This window comes from Vulpes lagopus, chromosome 6, assembly GCF_018345385.1.
Source record: "Vulpes lagopus strain Blue_001 chromosome 6, ASM1834538v1, whole genome shotgun sequence".
NCBI lineage: Eukaryota > Metazoa > Chordata > Mammalia > Carnivora > Canidae > Vulpes > Vulpes lagopus.
Window position 1 is genome coordinate 82265079 of NC_054829.1, and position 17326 is coordinate 82282404.

The window sequence follows — 17326 nt, forward strand, 5'->3', positions numbered from 1 at the left end:
GGTGATGGATGTTAACAAGACTTATGGTAGTGATCATTTTGTAATATATACAGACTAAGCCAGCTGGCGCCTTTTTTGCAATATATGCAAATATCAAATCATTATGTTGTACACCTGAAACTAATATAATGTATGTCAATTATACCTCAACTTAAAAAAGGAAGAGAATTCAAACTCAGGTCTTGAACTCGAGTCCAGTATGATTTCTACTACTCCACTAAGCCAGAGCTTTTTGTAATACTTTCTTTGATTAAATTGTTTTCCATGGATTATGTTTATTTTTCTTGTTTCATTATATTTGGGGAATGAATGTGTTCTCCCACTCAGACTCAATTATTTCCCCACAATATTGACTTGCCCGGTCCCAGAAAGGATGGGCACAAACTTGAGAGGTGTTTTGAATCCGAAGTCAGGCATGTCCCTAGCTCTGTTGCTGTCGGTGACCATCACGGACACCTTAGCCAGAGTCTAGTTCCATCTGTCTTTGTAGATGAGAAAACTGGATCCAGAAAGACTAGTTTTCTCAAGGCCACACAGTTGGCTGGTAGTGCGCTTGAGCTGGCTCTGTCATATCCGACCAGCTCCATGTAACTGCCATGACACACATGTGCCATGACACACACAGCTCCATGTAACTGCCATGACACAATAGAAGCACTGTTGAAATTGCTTCCCCTTGACTCCCCTCACCTAGACGCATAGGCAGATGTTTCTGAAATAAGCCTCATAGGGCCCTGGGGATTAAGGACAGGGCATCCTCTCATTCTAAACCTGATCCTCTAAAAAAAAAAAAAAAGTACCAACCTCTCTAGGGCCACCTTGGATAGTCTTGGGTTACTTTCTTCCCTTGGATGCTGCTGAGACCTGCAGGGGGTGCTAATATGGAAGACTCTAGAGGGATCTAACCTTCATCTACTCCTTCAACAAAATCATCCCAATTCTCATTCATGGGCACTGCTGCAGATAAATATGTGGCACTCAGGTTCAGAGGAGTGAGGTTCTGGATTTATCTGGACTAGATGGGGGAATATCTTCCTTTCATGAGAAGATTTAAAATAGTTTTCTCCAAATGTAGCCTTTTCTATTAATTGATAAGCAATAAGATTAGTATAATTAAGGGTCAAAGAATCACAGAAATATTCTCAGAAATATTCCCAATCATTTTAGGTCGTGTTGATACAAAGCCAACTTAGAATACAATTACACTACTAATCCTCCATACAAGGTCTCAGCAATGTGCGGCTGCAGTATGAAGCAGCTGGTGATAGCTACAGTCATACCCAAAGGGTCCAATGGCTGGAATCCCACTCAACTGCAGGCAGGCTAAGAAGTCTGTATCTGATGGCAGGGGAACAAACAGGTGCTTTGGGGCAAAAGTTAAGAGCAGAAAGTGAGGCAGCTCATGGGAAAATTTGGGAGGCAGGACTAGAGGGAGAGCTGAGCTTGTCTCCCACATCTTTGGTCACTCCTAGTGGGGCCTGGTGGGACTTGAGGGAGGAAGATGTCCCTCACACTCTTTTGGGTGACAGGTAGGAGTAGTGGTTCCCATTTGTCAGCTGGAAGCAGTACAAGTGACAGTGGTGAATGAGAAATGGGGGAATGGCACTACTAGGGGTGCTGCATTCCAAATAAAACTAGTCTATTTTCCTTGTGGCCTAAGGCAGATGGGATACAGGAGGCCTGCTCGTAGGGGCCCTGTTAGTCCAGAGCTCAAATCAAATGGGAATCACACGGTCATCATGGGGCATCAGGTACCCTTGGGAGAACATCTTCTGAACATTTAAGTAGCTGGTCAAGAACACCAACAAATTCATAATCATTTATTGTAAATCACTCATAGATGGTTATACATTATTAATGGCAAAATGGCAAAATAACACTGTTAAACACCTGCTGGATGAAGAACTTCATTATGACAATTTCCTATTGGTATCACTTCTTTCTCAAAAAACTTAAATTACTACAGTTTTCCTGAAAAGATCTATCTTCAAAGTGCTCCAACATCTTTCTTTTGCTTTAACAACCACCACAAAGGCCATACTGCCCCATTTATTCAACATGCTCTTTACAAGGCAACTTAACACACGAAAAATTTTTAATCCAGAAGCGACATAATGATCACTTTATATTTTGCTGCAAATTCAATGAAGGCTGCATGCAGGGAAAATATTAGGAGACACTGAGTTCTAGATAACTGTCGGTTATTAAGATCGGATGGCCTGGTGTGGAAAATTAATATGCTTATTTAGTAGGAGTAGCTAAAGTACATGCATCAGTGGCTGGGATCAATTAGAATATAAATTAGGTGTCTAAACATTTAAATGAGAGCTTAATTTGAGCTTAATTTTATGTCTGGCACATCTGAGTTATACACCTTTAAAATGACAACAGCAAAGAGAATAAAATCAAACACCTCTATAAGCACTGATTTATAGGGTCGGCTGGCATAATCGGGGACACAAAACAAGCTGGGCAGTGGACAGATCTCTTCTGAAGCAAAGACAGTGGAGCATTAAAAAGCTGTAAACAGGGCAAAAAGAATAAGAGACTCATTTCCTATACTGTCATTTTTTTAAATGATGAATTCTCTTATTTAAAAAAACAAAAGCAAACACACACATAGTAATTACAAAACAGAAACATTCTTTAGTTACTCTGACCCTCTCTTTTGTCTTCTACCCTGTCTCTCAGCTCCTTCAGATAATAGGTTGAAAAACAGCACTGGGTTAACTGGTAGAAAAGAAAACAAATGCTCTCCTGAATGACACCGAGAGAATATTAAGCTCCTTCATCCTGTCAGGGTCAACATCACGTACAAGCACATGACCATGTGTGTTTGACATACTATAACTACGGCGACTAAATTGTGTGTTCACATTCTAATGTTAAATCATAGTTACATTGACGTTAAAATTTTTTTTCATTGATAGTTGACAATTATTTTGAGACAAACAAAAAGTTCCCAAAGCACATAGATTCTGTTCCCTCTCTACTCTCTACCCCCTCCCACATCCAATGAACAAGAGAACGATAGTAACTAAAGCCATGAACTGAGATGTCGATGGCAGAGATGTTGGATGGTGGTTCCAGGTTCAAGTGCTGCCATCTCCAGTCCTGGCTTTCCGGGCCTCGATCATTGGCTTGGTTGCCCGTTTGCGGTCGGTGGCTAGCCCCAGCCAGCACATGAGGTCAATGAACCAAGTGGTTGGGTTGAAATTTAAGCCAAATTCACTCGCAGAGTAGTCAAAAGGAAAGGTGTGGTGGTAATTGTGGAAGCCTTCACCTAGAAGACAAAGCGGGCATTGAAATAACCCATCTCCACTTCTTTGCAAAGATTTTTTCCTCCCCACCCCCCACACTTATTGAGGGTGTGCCAGGTGCAAGGCACTATGTCAGGCTCTATGGGGACCAGGAGACTTGGTGTCTGCCCTTAGGAAGCATTTACTTAGCTGGCTAGATGATATGAACAGAAAAATAACACTGAATTTAATCAGCATAGAGTCATGGATTAATTTCCCCATATGAACTGTAGATATGCTACCATGATTTCAGAGCTGTGCTTTGTAAACTAAATGTTAAATGGTTGATAACAGATCCTCATATAGATGTGTGTTCATAAAAGGAAAATAGCTTCTGTGGGCTGGAGGGATTAAAGGAAGGCTCGTGAGAGAGCCTGGAAGACCCAAACAAACATCGTTCAGATAGTAAATCGAGGAAGTGGACCTCTACATGTTCCGAATCTGCCTATGTATTATTCCATCCCTCCTGGTGAATAGCGTTTCCTCTCTTACTTTTTTTTAATTAAAGTGTTTTCAGGAGGGATCTCAGGGCTTCTTTCATTTGACTTTTTTTTTTTCATTTGACTTTTTAAAACAGCTTAATTGAGATATAATTCACTATATAATTCATCCATTTGAAGTACAATTTAATGGCTTTTAAGCATTTTCACAGAGTTGTGCATCCATCACCACAATGAATTTTATAACATTTTCATTACCTAAAAGGAGGCTCCACATTTCTGAGCTGTCATCCCCCAACCATCCCTCCATGCCTCCAGCCCTACTTTCTTTCTCTGTCATGGTTAATTTTACACAGCCTGAATGGCCAAGGCTTGCCCAGGTTAAAAATTTCCATGAAGCATGCCTGGGGGGGGGGGGGCGTCTCTGGACGAGATGATCATTTGAATCAGTGGACTCAGTAGAGCAGATTACCCTCGCCAATGGGGTGGCCATCACTCAATCCATTAAGAGACTGAACAGAACAAATGGTGGAGGAAGAGAATTTGTCCCTTTTTTTTCTGACTCACTGACTGAACTGGAACATCTATCTCATTTTCTCCTGCTCTCAGACTGGAATTTCATCATCTGCAACCCCGGTTCTCAGGCCTTCGGACTCAGATTTAATTATACCACTGTCTTTCCTGGGTCTCCAGCTTGCGCATAGCAGATTGTGGGATTTCTCAGCTCGCATAATCATGTGAGCCAATGCCTCACAAGAAATCTCTCTCTCCCCTTCTCTGATGCCTCTTCTCTATACATATGCATATATACACACACAGAAACAGTAGCATATGTATATCCTATAAATATATATCTATTTATATTTATATAGGTATCCTACTGTTTTTGTATATATGGGGATTAATAAATATATATATGAAGAATATACATATATTACAGTATATACAAAAACTGTATAATATATGCATATAATAGCATTACATATATATAGATAGGTATATATATCAGTATTTGTAGCGTATATGTGTATACATATATATGTATACTAACGTGTGTATGTGTGTATATATATATGATTCTGTTTTTCTAGATAACTCTAATACAATCTCTATAGACTTGTCCATTCTAAACATTTTGTTTAAATGAAATCATACAATATGTAGCTTTTTGTGACTGGTTTCTTTCACTTAGCATAATGTTTTCAAGGTTATAGCAGGTATCTTCATTTCTTCATTTCTTTTTATTGCCAAATAGTCTTCCACTGTATAGATGTACCATTTGTATTTCTGGATCATATGGTAACTATTTTTAACCTTTTGAGAGATTGCCAGATTCTTCCTTTACTTTTTTTTTTTTTTATATTTATTTATTTGAGAGAGAGAGAGGGAGAGCTTAGGTGGGGATGGGGAAAGGGAAAAGAGAGTCTTATGCAGACTCCCTGCTGAGCTCAGAGCAGGACACTGGGCTCGATCTCACAACCCTGAGATCATGACCTGAGCTGAAACCAAGAGTTGGGCACCTAACCAATTGTGCCACTCGGGCACCTCCTTCTTTACTTCTTAAGTGGGTACTGGTCACCACATAGTTCTTCTGTTGACCACAATTAAAGGATTCTGCTCTTCAATGAGTACATCAGATGGATGGATCTGTGGTTTACCATTTTCTTTTTAACTTAGGTCTTCTTTACCCTGCCCCTTCCACCGTCATCAATTTTAGTGTTTTTCCTGCCCTGGAGTATATATAGAGAAGTTCCCCCCACTATTTTCAGAAGCAGACACTGTTCTGAGAACCCTGGATGTACTCCCCATCTACAGCACAGTCAGATGTAACAGAAGCCTTCCCAGGATCTTAATGAAGAAAACTGACTAGAAGCCCATTGTTAATCTGGGTGGATTTAAAACTGATTTGCATTTTCTTGCCCACTGTCCCTACAGAAGAGGTAAGTCCATCTTGTCCTCTCTTCTGTCTGCTCTGAGTAAATACTGGATGTGGCTCCCCACTGCAGTCTTTTCAGAAGATGAAAGGTGGGCACCTGGGTGGCTCAGTTGGTTAAATGTTCAACTCTTGATTTTGGCTCAGGTCATGATCTTGGGGTCATGGGATCAAGCCTTGTGTCAGGCTCTGTGCTTAGCTGGGAGTCTGCTGGAGGTTCTCTCTCTCTCTTCCTCTTCCTCTGCTCCCACCCCACTCTTTTTCTCCCCGCCACATCTCTCTCCAAATAAATAGGGAAAAAAAAAAGAAGATGAAGGGTGAGGAAGAAGGGGGGAGGAAGTAGTAAGGGTATCATACTCTTTCCAAGACATTTTTCTCTCTGGTTAGCCACTGTTCCCAGAGCTAAATTTGGTGTTTATTCCACCTCAGATTGCTCTTGTCAACACAAGATCCCTGGGGTCTTAATAAGGGCATGACCCTAACAATGCAGTGGTAGAAATTCATTGCTAGGTGACGCAGATACCGTTGCTATTTAACAGTAGGATCTTCCCTTCCTGGTTTGATCTCTATGCTCAAGGCTCAGCTTGCCAAGAAGCCTGAGTTACTTCCAGAAATATACAGCTAATGATTATTTATTACTTACTGTGTGCCAGCCACAGTGGTGAGGGCTTTAATGGGCATTAGCACCTATAATCTTCACATCTTTGAGCTAGCTGCTATGATTATCCCTGTTTTAAAAACGAGGATGTAAATGTACAGAAGGGACAAGTAGCTTGTTTAAGACCATAAAGCTAGTAATAAAAATAACATTACTGAGGCTTATTTCATACTAAGCACTGCTGCAAAGACTATGTATGAACTCACCTAACCCTCCAATGACCCCAAGAGCAGGTAAATGCTATTATTATCTTCAGTTTACAGATGAAGACACAAGGTATGGAGAAGCCAGATAACTTGCCCAGACAGTAAGTAGAGGAACCAAGACTCAAAGTTATCAGAATCCAGAGGCCTCGCTCTTAAATTGTGCCACCATGAGATGCCACACTCTTGTTTCTTCCTATCTCTCTGTTTGAAGTCAAATGATGGCACAACAGAGGCCAGAAGGGTCAGGGCAGTTTGAAACAAAAGTCTGCTGCTACTCCTCCTTTAGGAAAATTTCCATAGTGGGAATAAATGACTACTATATGACAGACATTGTCCTAAGCAGTTTACATATAGTACCTTAATCTTCATGACATCCCTGTGAGGTAGACATCACTATTCCCATTTCACAGATGAGAAAACTCTAAATCAGAGAGATTAGGTGACTTGTCCCAGAGCCAGGATTCTAATACCAAAGCCCAAGTTTATCCCACCTGACTTTCACTGCTTCTCTTTACAGATTCCAGAAAACCACTGGAAAGCCAAGAAAAATCTGAGCTGCTGCACTTCCCACTGGCTCTTGCACCCCTACTCACCAATGGCACCCAGAGTGACAAGTGGGTTCTGCCGAGGGCTGATGTGCTTGTCATAGGGCCGGTTTCCATACATGTGGGCAGCGCTGTTGACCAGCCAGGTGATGTTGAGTGAGATGGTATAGCGGAGAATGGAAGCCAAGAAGTAGGAGTTCCACAGACTCTCTCCCCAGACACACCAGGGCACCAGCGTGGGGATCACAAAGCACATGAGCACCACGGTGATCTTATAGTACCTGGAAGGGAGAATAGTATGCTATCATTGGGCACCTGTTGATGGTGGCAGGAATAGGCTGAGCAAGCTGCAGGAAAAGTCAGGAATTATGCCAGTCATCTCCTTCTACTATTTCTGTATAAGGAATACCCTGTTGTGGGATCCCTGGGTGGCACAGCGGTTTGGCGCCTGCCTTTGGCCCAGGGCGCGATCCTGGAGACCCGGGATCGAATCCCACGTCGGGCTCCCGGTGCATGGAGCCTGCTTCTCCCTCTGCCTGTGTCTCTGCCTCTCTCTCTATCTCTCTGTGACTATCATAAATAAATAAAAATTTAAAAAAAAAAAAAGGAATACCCTGTTGTGTGTCACTTTGTACAGGGGTCACAGACCCATATACCTACAAGGCTAGACAGGTAACCCAAACTTGAGTGAGGCTGGGTAGAATGAATGCTGTGGGAAGTGGGAGGGCCTGTGGCACACTTCAGAGACACTTCAATATCAAACAATCAAAGTAGTGCTGGTGAAACCTATGTAGCTCAGAGTACATTTCTCCTACAGGTGACTGGTTTGACAGCTCCTAGCTACTTCTTTCACTTATCAATCAACTTGATGATCAGTTTTTCTCAAATGATTTCAAGAAATATATATTTCTTGAATAATTTCCAGACACATGACTCTGTACTAACTTAGCTTGGTAAAAAAGTAAACAATCCAATCCCCTCTCAAAAACGTTCTCTGTTCATGGCAGATTACATCCCAAGCCAGCATAAAAAATAAACGGTAAGTCTAGGAACAAGCATGGCCACATGAAAAGTAATCTTTACAAAGAAATCAGCAGTTGTTTGATTTCTAGACCCATGTATCCAGCAAATATTCACCGAGCACTTACTGTATGCCAGGCCATGAGTGCTGGTGATACAAAGACAAATTTGACATGGTCCCCACCCCAGGCTTCAGTCAAGTGGAACCACTGTTCCCCACTCTGTGGCCATGTGGATCCAGCCCTATGCAGGCACAAGAAAGGGGCTGTGCTATGGATTCATATTTCTCTCCTCCCTGGCCTCACACTGGCTAATCAAGCTTTCCAAAGGCCTCTGTTAAGATGCATAGGTACGAAATGAGAGGTGGCACAGTGTGGAAATGATATTCAGAAGGTAGAAGACTTGAACTTGAGTCTAGATCTGATTCTGGGTGTTGAACTAGCCATTAGCTTTCTTTCACCCTCCTCTTGTGCACAGTTAGCCAGTTCTCCAAAGAGCAGAGGATGAGGCAAGGGCGTGTATGTGGGTAGTCTATTTTGGGAAGAGTGAGACAGGGAAGGAGGGAATGCCAAGCCATGGGTGCCCCATGCTTTGGACACCTGAACTTGGACCTTGATGGGACAGATTACAGCTCAGATTTATTCTCCCAAGGAATGAAAGAAGGGGCTATTTTCTCATTGTTTCAAACTCCCTCCTGGTCAAGGAATGTCACTTAGAATATTAGCTCCCTCACACTTCCAAGTTTGCTTGGGCCAGGTTCGCTGAGCATTTCTGGAAGCATCTCAGGTATAGGTGGCAAAGAAACCAGGCAGGAAGTAAGAAATAAGTAGTCCAGTGGAGCACGGTGCTGTTGGGTTATACCTGGGTCAGCAGGTGGCTGCAGCAACAGCTGGAGTGAAAAGAAGGGCAGAGAGTAGGAGGTAGGGCACGAGAGGAGTCCAACACAGGTGGTGATTACAATACCTCCAGGGGTTCTTGTGAGGCTCTAATACATAATGCATACTATGTGCATATTATGTGTCATGGATATTCTGATACCTTTCCATGTACGGCTCATTTTATTCTAATAAAAGCTCTAGGAGAAAGTGGCCATTATTATCACCATTTTACAGAGCAATGGAAAGGTTATGTAGTTGGGCCAAGGTCACAAGACTAAGAAATAGTAGGACCACGATTCAGATCCAGGCAGAATCACTTCAGAGACTATCATCTATTTAAATGCAGCCATCTTGTATCCCAGTGACTTGGAAATGGGTGTTGATGGGTTCACCTGTTGCCCAATTAAAAAAAAAATTATGGAAACTGACACTTATGCGCAGCTATCAATCTGCAAAACACACTTACATACATGATTTGCAAATGAAGTCATTTAAGTGGAAAGATGGTGCTTGCGAGGTCAGATGAGTGGGCTGTGGCTAGAGGGGCAAAGGCAACAGATAATGAGGGACTGGTGGTCTTACACTGGACTCCCTAGCGTCACATGTGGAAGGCTTTTGGAGAGTGCTCTTTAAAAAAAGGACACCTGGGCGGCTCAGCGGTTGAGCGCCTGCCTTCAGCCCAGGGCATGATCCCAGGATCCGGGATCCAGTCCCACGTTGGGCTCCCTGCTTGGAGCCTGCTTCTCCCTCTGCCTGTATCTCTGCCTCTCTCTGTGTGTCTCTCATGAATAAATACAATCTTTAAAAAAAAAGATTTTATTTATTTATTTGAGAGAGAAGATGAGCAGGGAGAAAGGGCAAACTCCCTGCTGAGCGGGGAGCCCGATGAGGGCCTGGATCCCAGGACCCTGAGATCATAACTGAGCGGAAGGCAGACGCTTAGCCAACTGAGCCACTCAGGTGCCCCAAGAGTGCTCCTGAGAATACTTAGAAGGAAGGGAGGAAGGCAGGTTGGGCTGAGGCAGAAGCTCACCTACCATGAGTTCCAGCAGATCTAATGGGGACTTCTGGGTCTAGATGATCCCTTAAAGTTGTCCTGGGAACTGGCAGGGAGTGTGTGAAGGGGCAGAGAGGGTGGGTGCTCTGAAGGGAAAATAGAAGAGGAGCCCAGAGCCATGGTCTGCTGCTGCTCCTCCTTTGCACCTCTGAGGAGGAAAGGAGGCAGCTTTACACTGCCAACAGAAGGCATTTTGTGACTTAAGAAGTTTCTTCCCTTCCTCCACTCTCTCGGTTACAGACCAGTACCTTTAAAAAGAGCCTCTCCAGGGCACCTGGGTGGCTCAGTCGGTTAAGCATCTGCTTTCGGCTCAGGTCATGATCTTGGTGTCCTGGGATCAAATCTCATTTCAGGCTCCCTGCTCAGCAGGGAATCTGCCCCCTCCCTCCCCGCTCGCTCTCTAAATAAATAAATAAATAAATAAATAAATAAATAAATAAGAAAGAAAGAAAGTCTCTTCTATTCCTCATCTGAGCTATTGCCTTGGTCCCTTATTTTGCTCCTAAAAAGGAGAAAGAAAACACACACATTGAGGGCTTGCTCTGTACTGGGTACCGGGCTAAGCATCTCAGAGGCCTTCTTCTCTCACTTACTCCTCCCAGCAGACAGGGATGGACAGTGAGGACCCCAGGGCTTAGAGAAGAGCCAGCTCTTCTGGGACAGCTCTCCCCCAGGAAGAGGCCAGGCCCTTGCTCTGGCTCTCGGCTTTGCCCCAACCGTACAGAATCCACAGCCAGCAGGACTCTGCTTCCATTCACACCCTGCCCAGTCCTCTTCCCTCTGAACTTATTAGAGAAGCCACCTGCCTCTTAAAAAACAAAAACAAAAACAAAAACAAAAACAAAACAAAACAAAAAAACACTCTTTAAAAATCATTCCAATAAAGCTTTAGCATATTTAATTGTGGGCTATTCTCTGATTGTTCTTCCTGTATTCTGCTAGGATTTCTTGTGTGTTCAATGGAATGAATGGAAGAGGAAGGAATTTTTAGGGGCCACAGAGAGTCTGGGTGGGGCTGCCAGTGGCATACGTCTTGAAGCTGATATCTGCGTCAAAAAAATCTCCCCAGCCATTTCAAACGGACTTGACATATCTTCCCATGATGCTGAGGAGCCTTCCTCCCGTGCCTATTTGCTTCCTGGAGCTTAATTCCTTTCTTGCTTGGGAACAAGGGTGGAAATGGTTCCCTGGCTTCCTTGCTTAATGACACTCATATTTGAACACCCTAGCCAGGGGTCCATCAACTAGTCCGTGAGGCCTTCAGCCCCTAGTCCTTCTTCATCTGAGGGATTTCCTTTCTTCAACTGTGGTACAGAAGGAGGCTGGAGAGGGGCCACTGACATTGCTCTGTGTTTTTGCTAAAGAGGATTTTTATGTTGTAAAGCACCATAGAACAGTAAACTACCCAACTCTACCACTTCCTAACTTTGTTATTTTGAGGTTTGTTATTACAGGTTTCTTTTCTGTAAAGTGTGGTATTAACAGACTTATGGAGTCCCCACTATCTTGGCACTGGAGATGTAAAGTGAACAAATCAGACAAAAATCCCTGCCCTTGGGGAGCTGGGGTATTCTGGTAGGAAGACTTGATAAATATATATATTATGTATGTACTATATAAAAACTTATATTTATGTATATCCTGGTAGGGAAGAAAACTAAAAAACAATATAAATAAACAATATATACAGCAAGTTAGTGGTAAATGCTAAGATAAAAATAAAGCAGAGAAGGAGAATTTGAAGTCAAGGGCAAATGCTGAAATTTAAAACAAGGTGTCTAGGGAAGGACTTTGTGACATTATAGGCTTTGAGTGACGCTGTGAAAGAAATGAGAAGTTAGCCACCTGTGGCTAAATGGGGCAGAAGATTCCAGTGAAGAAAACCACAAGCACAAAGGCCCCGCAGTAGCAGTGTTCCTGGCACGTTCGGGGACAAGCAGGACAGCTGGGGCTGAAGCAGGTGAAAAAAGAGGAGAATGCCGGAGATAAGAGAATAATAGTGGGCCTTGTGACAGAAGATCTGACAGGTCATCAGGAAGGTTTCAACCTTTACTCTAAGTGGGATGGAGGGTTGAGAATGGACTGTGGGGGGAAGGGCAGAAGCAGGGAGAGCAATCAGGAGGCTGCTACAAAATCTGGGCACGAGAGAACACCGACTTGGATCATGACAGGGGTGGCAGGTGTGAGAAATGGTCAAATTCTGAATATATTCTGAAAACAGAGTGACAGGACTTGTTAACAGACTAGATTGTGGAGAGAAAGGAGCCAAGAGTGACACTAAGGATGGAGATGTCATTAGTTGCCACAGGGAAGCATGGAGGGGGAGCTGGTTTTGAGCAGCACATGAGTAGCTCAATCTTAACCATGTCAGGTGGGAAATGACCACTACACGTTCAAGGGGTGATGTCAAGTAGGCAGTTTGATGTACAGGTCTGGAGATCAGGGGTGCTCTGGAGACAGGTTTGATGGGAACAGAAATTTGGAATTCATCAGCATATTAATGTATGACACTCACATGCATACATTTTCTCATCTCATCTGAGCCCTGTGAGGTACTCACTGTAACCTCACTTTGTAGGACCTTCTAGAGCTCTAAGGAGGTCATGGAACTTCCTCAGGCCATACTGGTTATACAAAGCACAAGTAGGCTTAAAATACAGTGACTATAACCTGCTGCTTACCTGGCTTACCAAGAGCAGGGCAGAGGGGATAGGTAAATATACCTGAAAGTAAACCAGGCTGAAGTGCGTGATCTAGCCATTGCTCTAAGAGTTGCCTTTATCTGATTAAAAATATTGTCACCTTGAGGTCAGAATGCCTCACTCCAGCTGGACTGAACTTCTTCCTATTCCTTAGGTAACACCTTTTCTGTCTCCTGTGTCTATGTTCTCAGCCTGCTTTCCTGACATTTCTAAATATCCTTCCTCTGAGGGGATTTCCTTGGTCCACCAGAGCAGGCTCTGTCCAGGGTTCCCATTGCACATTGTACTTCTCAGCTCTCATACTTATGGGCTTAGTGGGTGGCCTCACCTACTATGTCAGTGGTCTCAACCCTGACTGTGCATTCGAATCAACCTGGTGAACATATAAAAATGACTGATGTTGGGAACCCACTGCAGACTGGCTCAACTGAATCAGAATTTCTGTTCTGGGTGTTAAGATTTTTAAAGCCTCTCCATTGCAGACATTGACAGTAGCCTCCCTATAATTCGTCCCCATCCTCTCTTTCTTGCCGGAATGATCTGATTTTGGTCAGATATCCAACTGTTCTCTCTGCAGCCATGTCCTTCATGGAATGTGGACTCTCCCCAGGATGTGAGTCCTAGTTAGTTCGAAGCAATCAATGGTGATCTTATTCACTTTCCCAATAATTAATTTAGGAATTGGTCAACAGTGGTCAATAAGCTATGAGGGGGAAATGGGTATAATTTTTAAAAATGGAAATAACAAATGTTGGTAAAGATGGAGAGAAATAGGAACCTGCACACATTGCTGGTGGGAATGTAAAGTGGTGCAGCTGCTACCAAAAACAGTTTCTCAAAAAGGTTAAACATCAAATTATCATATGACCCAGCAATTCAACCATATGTTCAGAAGAATGGAAAGCAGAGACTTGAACATATATTTATACACCAATGTTCACAGAAGCATTACCCACAGTAGCCAAAAGGTGGAAACAGCCCAAGTCCCCACTAATAGATGAATGGAATAAGCAAAATGATGTGTGTGTGTGTGTGTCTGTGTGTGTGTGTGTGTGTGTCTCTGTGTGTATAATAGAATATTATTCCAACATAAAAAGGAACAAAATTTTTATATATGCTATAATATGCATGGATAGACCATGGAAACATGCTTAGTGAAATAAACCAGACAGAGAGGACAAATATTATTTGTTTTTTTTTTTTTGACAAATATTATTTGTATGAAGTACCTAGAATAGGTAAATTCATGAAGATAGAAAGTAGAATATATGTTCCTAGGAGCTGGGGAGAAGGGGAAAGGGAAAGGGAAGCTCCTGTTTAATGGGTATAGAGTTCTTGTTGGGAATGACAAAAAAGTTGGAAGATGGAAGGAAACTTGAATGAACTACTGAACTAACAAATCCCAGAGTGGTTTTATTCCTGATGTCTTACTCTGGGACAAGCCGTTTGAATCAGGACCTTCTGTGGAGTAGCTGAGCGCATTCTAGTATACCGTATGGACACTCACATGCCATCAGGATCTCCTCCCAATGGAGAGCCTCTGGCAGTGCTGCTTCCGCTGGATGGAGGCGCCCTGACCTAGGTCATGCCCCATCCAGTACTAACCTTACATGAGGGGAGTAGTCCATTGCCCAGGCCTGGTCGCACTGCCTCATTTCTCAATGACTCTGAAGAGTGACCCCAACTTCAGGACCCACCATAGGGTGGGTTGAGGCCCTTGATGGGACTGATCAGGACTCAGCTTCTTCTCTTGCCCAGTTCTGTTTCCATCACTTCTTCCATAAGTGTCAACCCCAAGGACTCTCTCCAATATACTTTTTTTACTTTAAGATTTTATTTTTATTTATTTGAGAGAGAGAATGAGCACGCACAAGCCAAGGGGAGGCGCATAGGGAGAAGGAGAAGCAGATTCTCCCCTGAGCAGGGAGCCCAAGGTGGGGTTTGATCCCAGGACGCTGGGATCATGTAGGTCATGATCTGCTGTAAGCAGACTCTTAACCGACTGAGCCACCCAGGCACCTTTCCAGTACACTTCTTACAATGTAATATCCACCTCAGAGCCAGCTTCCAGGGTAATCTGTACTGTGACATGGATCTACTGCAGGGCTAGCAGAGTCCAGGAGAAAGCCACTCTCCAGAGCCTAGCACAGGGGCTTACACAAAGCAGGCACTCCTACATATTTGTTGAACAATTAAGTGGATGATTCTTTGGTTAATAAATTATGAGCTCTCAGCTTCTTAGGAAAATAAAAACACTACAGTGACTCAGTAGGACACAGAGTATGACATAAAATGCTAAGGCTTCCAAAAAACAACAGAAACTACACAATAAATATGCAGCCTGCTTTTTGGGTTCTTCATGAGATGCTTATCTCTTGGCTAGGTGCCAACACAGGATTATGAATAAGAAACCAAGAATTTGATTAAAGACATTTATACTCATCAAGTCCCAAGCCCCAGCTTCCAACAAATTTCACGTGACGCTTTCTAACTCCAGTTTTTAAAAAAATGATTTCTGAGAATGAGCTTCTAGGTCATTCTCTGAGCTGCCAAATATGGTGCAACGTTGGCAATACACTAATAACCACTCTAACATTAATAACCACTCTAACAGGTTTGGTCTTGGTTTGGAATATAAGTGGCTTATTCTCCTCCTGTGGATACTCAGACCCTGAGAAGACTTTTAGAATCATCAAGAGAGAAAAAGAAAGGAGTAAGAACTAGAGAGAAGGGTTGGTAGGAATCCAAGAATGACCCAAGGATTTGAAATCAGAGATTTGAAACCAGAGACCCACAGGTCTGAGTCCAAAACACAAAAGCCAAAGCATTCAAGCTCACCCTACAAATAGCTCTGGAGCAGCTTTCTATAGCTTTAAGGTGACAGCTTACCAGAACAGACCCACAATAGATAATGAAAACCCTCCCATGCCCACCAGCAATTCCACAGTGGGAAGATATTTCTTAGCATTTAGCTCAAGATAAGAAGTCCATTCACACAATCAAATGCCACCACACACCATGATGCCCTAATCCAAGTAAGATTCAGTGATAGCACATGAATGAAGATATGGGCTCTCATCTTGCCACTCTGTCTACACTTTGGAGACTATCTTTATTCCAATAAGCTGGATCACAATAAAGAGAATTGAAACACTAAAAATAGGCTTGAGACTTGGGGTGCCTGGGTGGCTCTGTCAGTGGAGTGTTTGACTCTTGTTTTTGGCTCAGGTTATGATCTCATGGGTCATAGGATCCAGCCCCTTGTAGGGTTCCATGCTCATCTGTGAGTCTGCTTGAAGATTCTCTCCCTCTGCCCCTCCCTCCACTCTTGCGCACGTACACACTCTCCCTCTCTCTCTCAAATAAATAAATAAATAAATCTTTAAAAAAAAAATAGACTTGAGACCAAAAATTTGTTCTATGGAGAAGAAAAAATTTAGGATTTCTTCCTTGTTTCTCTCCCTACTTCCCCAATCTGGGTGTGCTAAGCATCTTAAAACATTTTTTCTTTAGGTGAAAAAGAAATTGCTGTTCTCTGCCTACAAGCATTTCCTATTGCTTGGCTAACCCTGAGCACAGCAGTCCAGAACCAGCAGTGTGTGAGATCTCCAGAGGAGAACTATGAGGGCGTGAAGGAAGAGGAAATAATATGCCGACTGCGGACTTCTGAGGGGGACTGGCCTGAGGAAACACAAAAGAAGCAAACACTACTGTGGGTGAGAGAAATTACAGCCCCACAAATGTATCCTAACGATGAGCGATGAGCTGTCACCGGCATCTTGATTAAACATGTTTGGTTTTGCGATTTCACTTAAAGCCTAGCCAGAAATTCATTTTCCCTACATCTTTTGCATCTTGTAGGGAAGCAGGCAAAATCATCCGATGCTCGCTAAACATTCACTTAGAGGACAGATAATATGCCCTGGCAGTTTGTAAATGGAATGGATGGAACTCTCTCTCCCACCTCCTTGTTCCCCTCTGGCATTGCCCACATGGAGGTGAAAGATGATTCCTTTGGATGCAGATCTGAAGACGGAAGCCCCCTGATGGGGGAGCCCTTTGGAGTGTTTCAGAAAATCTTCCAGACTCTGAATTGTTTAGGTTGAAAACAGGCTCTGCTGCTATGCTCTTGATTTTGCCTCCCCAGTGTTGCAGTGGCTTTAAGTGAGACAACTCATGATTACTGCATTTGAAGTGTGCCCTGAAAGTCTTAATCATTCCAGATTTGGCTTTGACCCTCAATTAGTTTTGACATCACTTCCCCTGTGCTGCTTCATGATAAGCATTCCCGTAGAAGAAAATATTTTAATTGGACTATCTAGATGCATAACATCATCTTCCGGATGCCTCTCTTCCCCCGATGGAGGGAGCAGAGATGGGGAGCGACTGCTTCACGATGAAGCGACTGCTTCATCTTTGGAAATTTGCAAGGTGGTGGGAGAAAAGATGTATTTTTATTTTCTCTCTGCTTTCAGCTTTATTTGCTTTTGAGGTTTGCATGTGGAGGTTAGCTGCATCCATCCACTTGAATTTCATGGGTCTTTGTACAAACAGCTTGCATTCATTCATCACTAAGCAGCAGTTTAAG

General features: G+C 43.1%; 1 protein-coding gene across 1 annotated transcript in view; it reads right to left on the reverse strand.

Annotated features, from left to right (window-relative positions):
* Window positions 1-1806: 1806 nt before the first annotated feature.
* SCD5 (stearoyl-CoA desaturase 5) overlaps window positions 1807-17326 on the reverse strand; it is a 134173-nt gene continuing 118653 nt past the window's right edge. The window contains exons 4-5 of the mRNA XM_041760272.1: window positions 7130-7362; window positions 1807-3283 (exon numbers count right to left, since the gene is read on the reverse strand). Coding sequence (XP_041616206.1) covers window positions 3093-3283; window positions 7130-7362 — 424 coding nt within the window. The 3' untranslated portion in view covers window positions 1807-3092. The remainder of the gene's footprint in view (window positions 3284-7129; window positions 7363-17326) is intronic.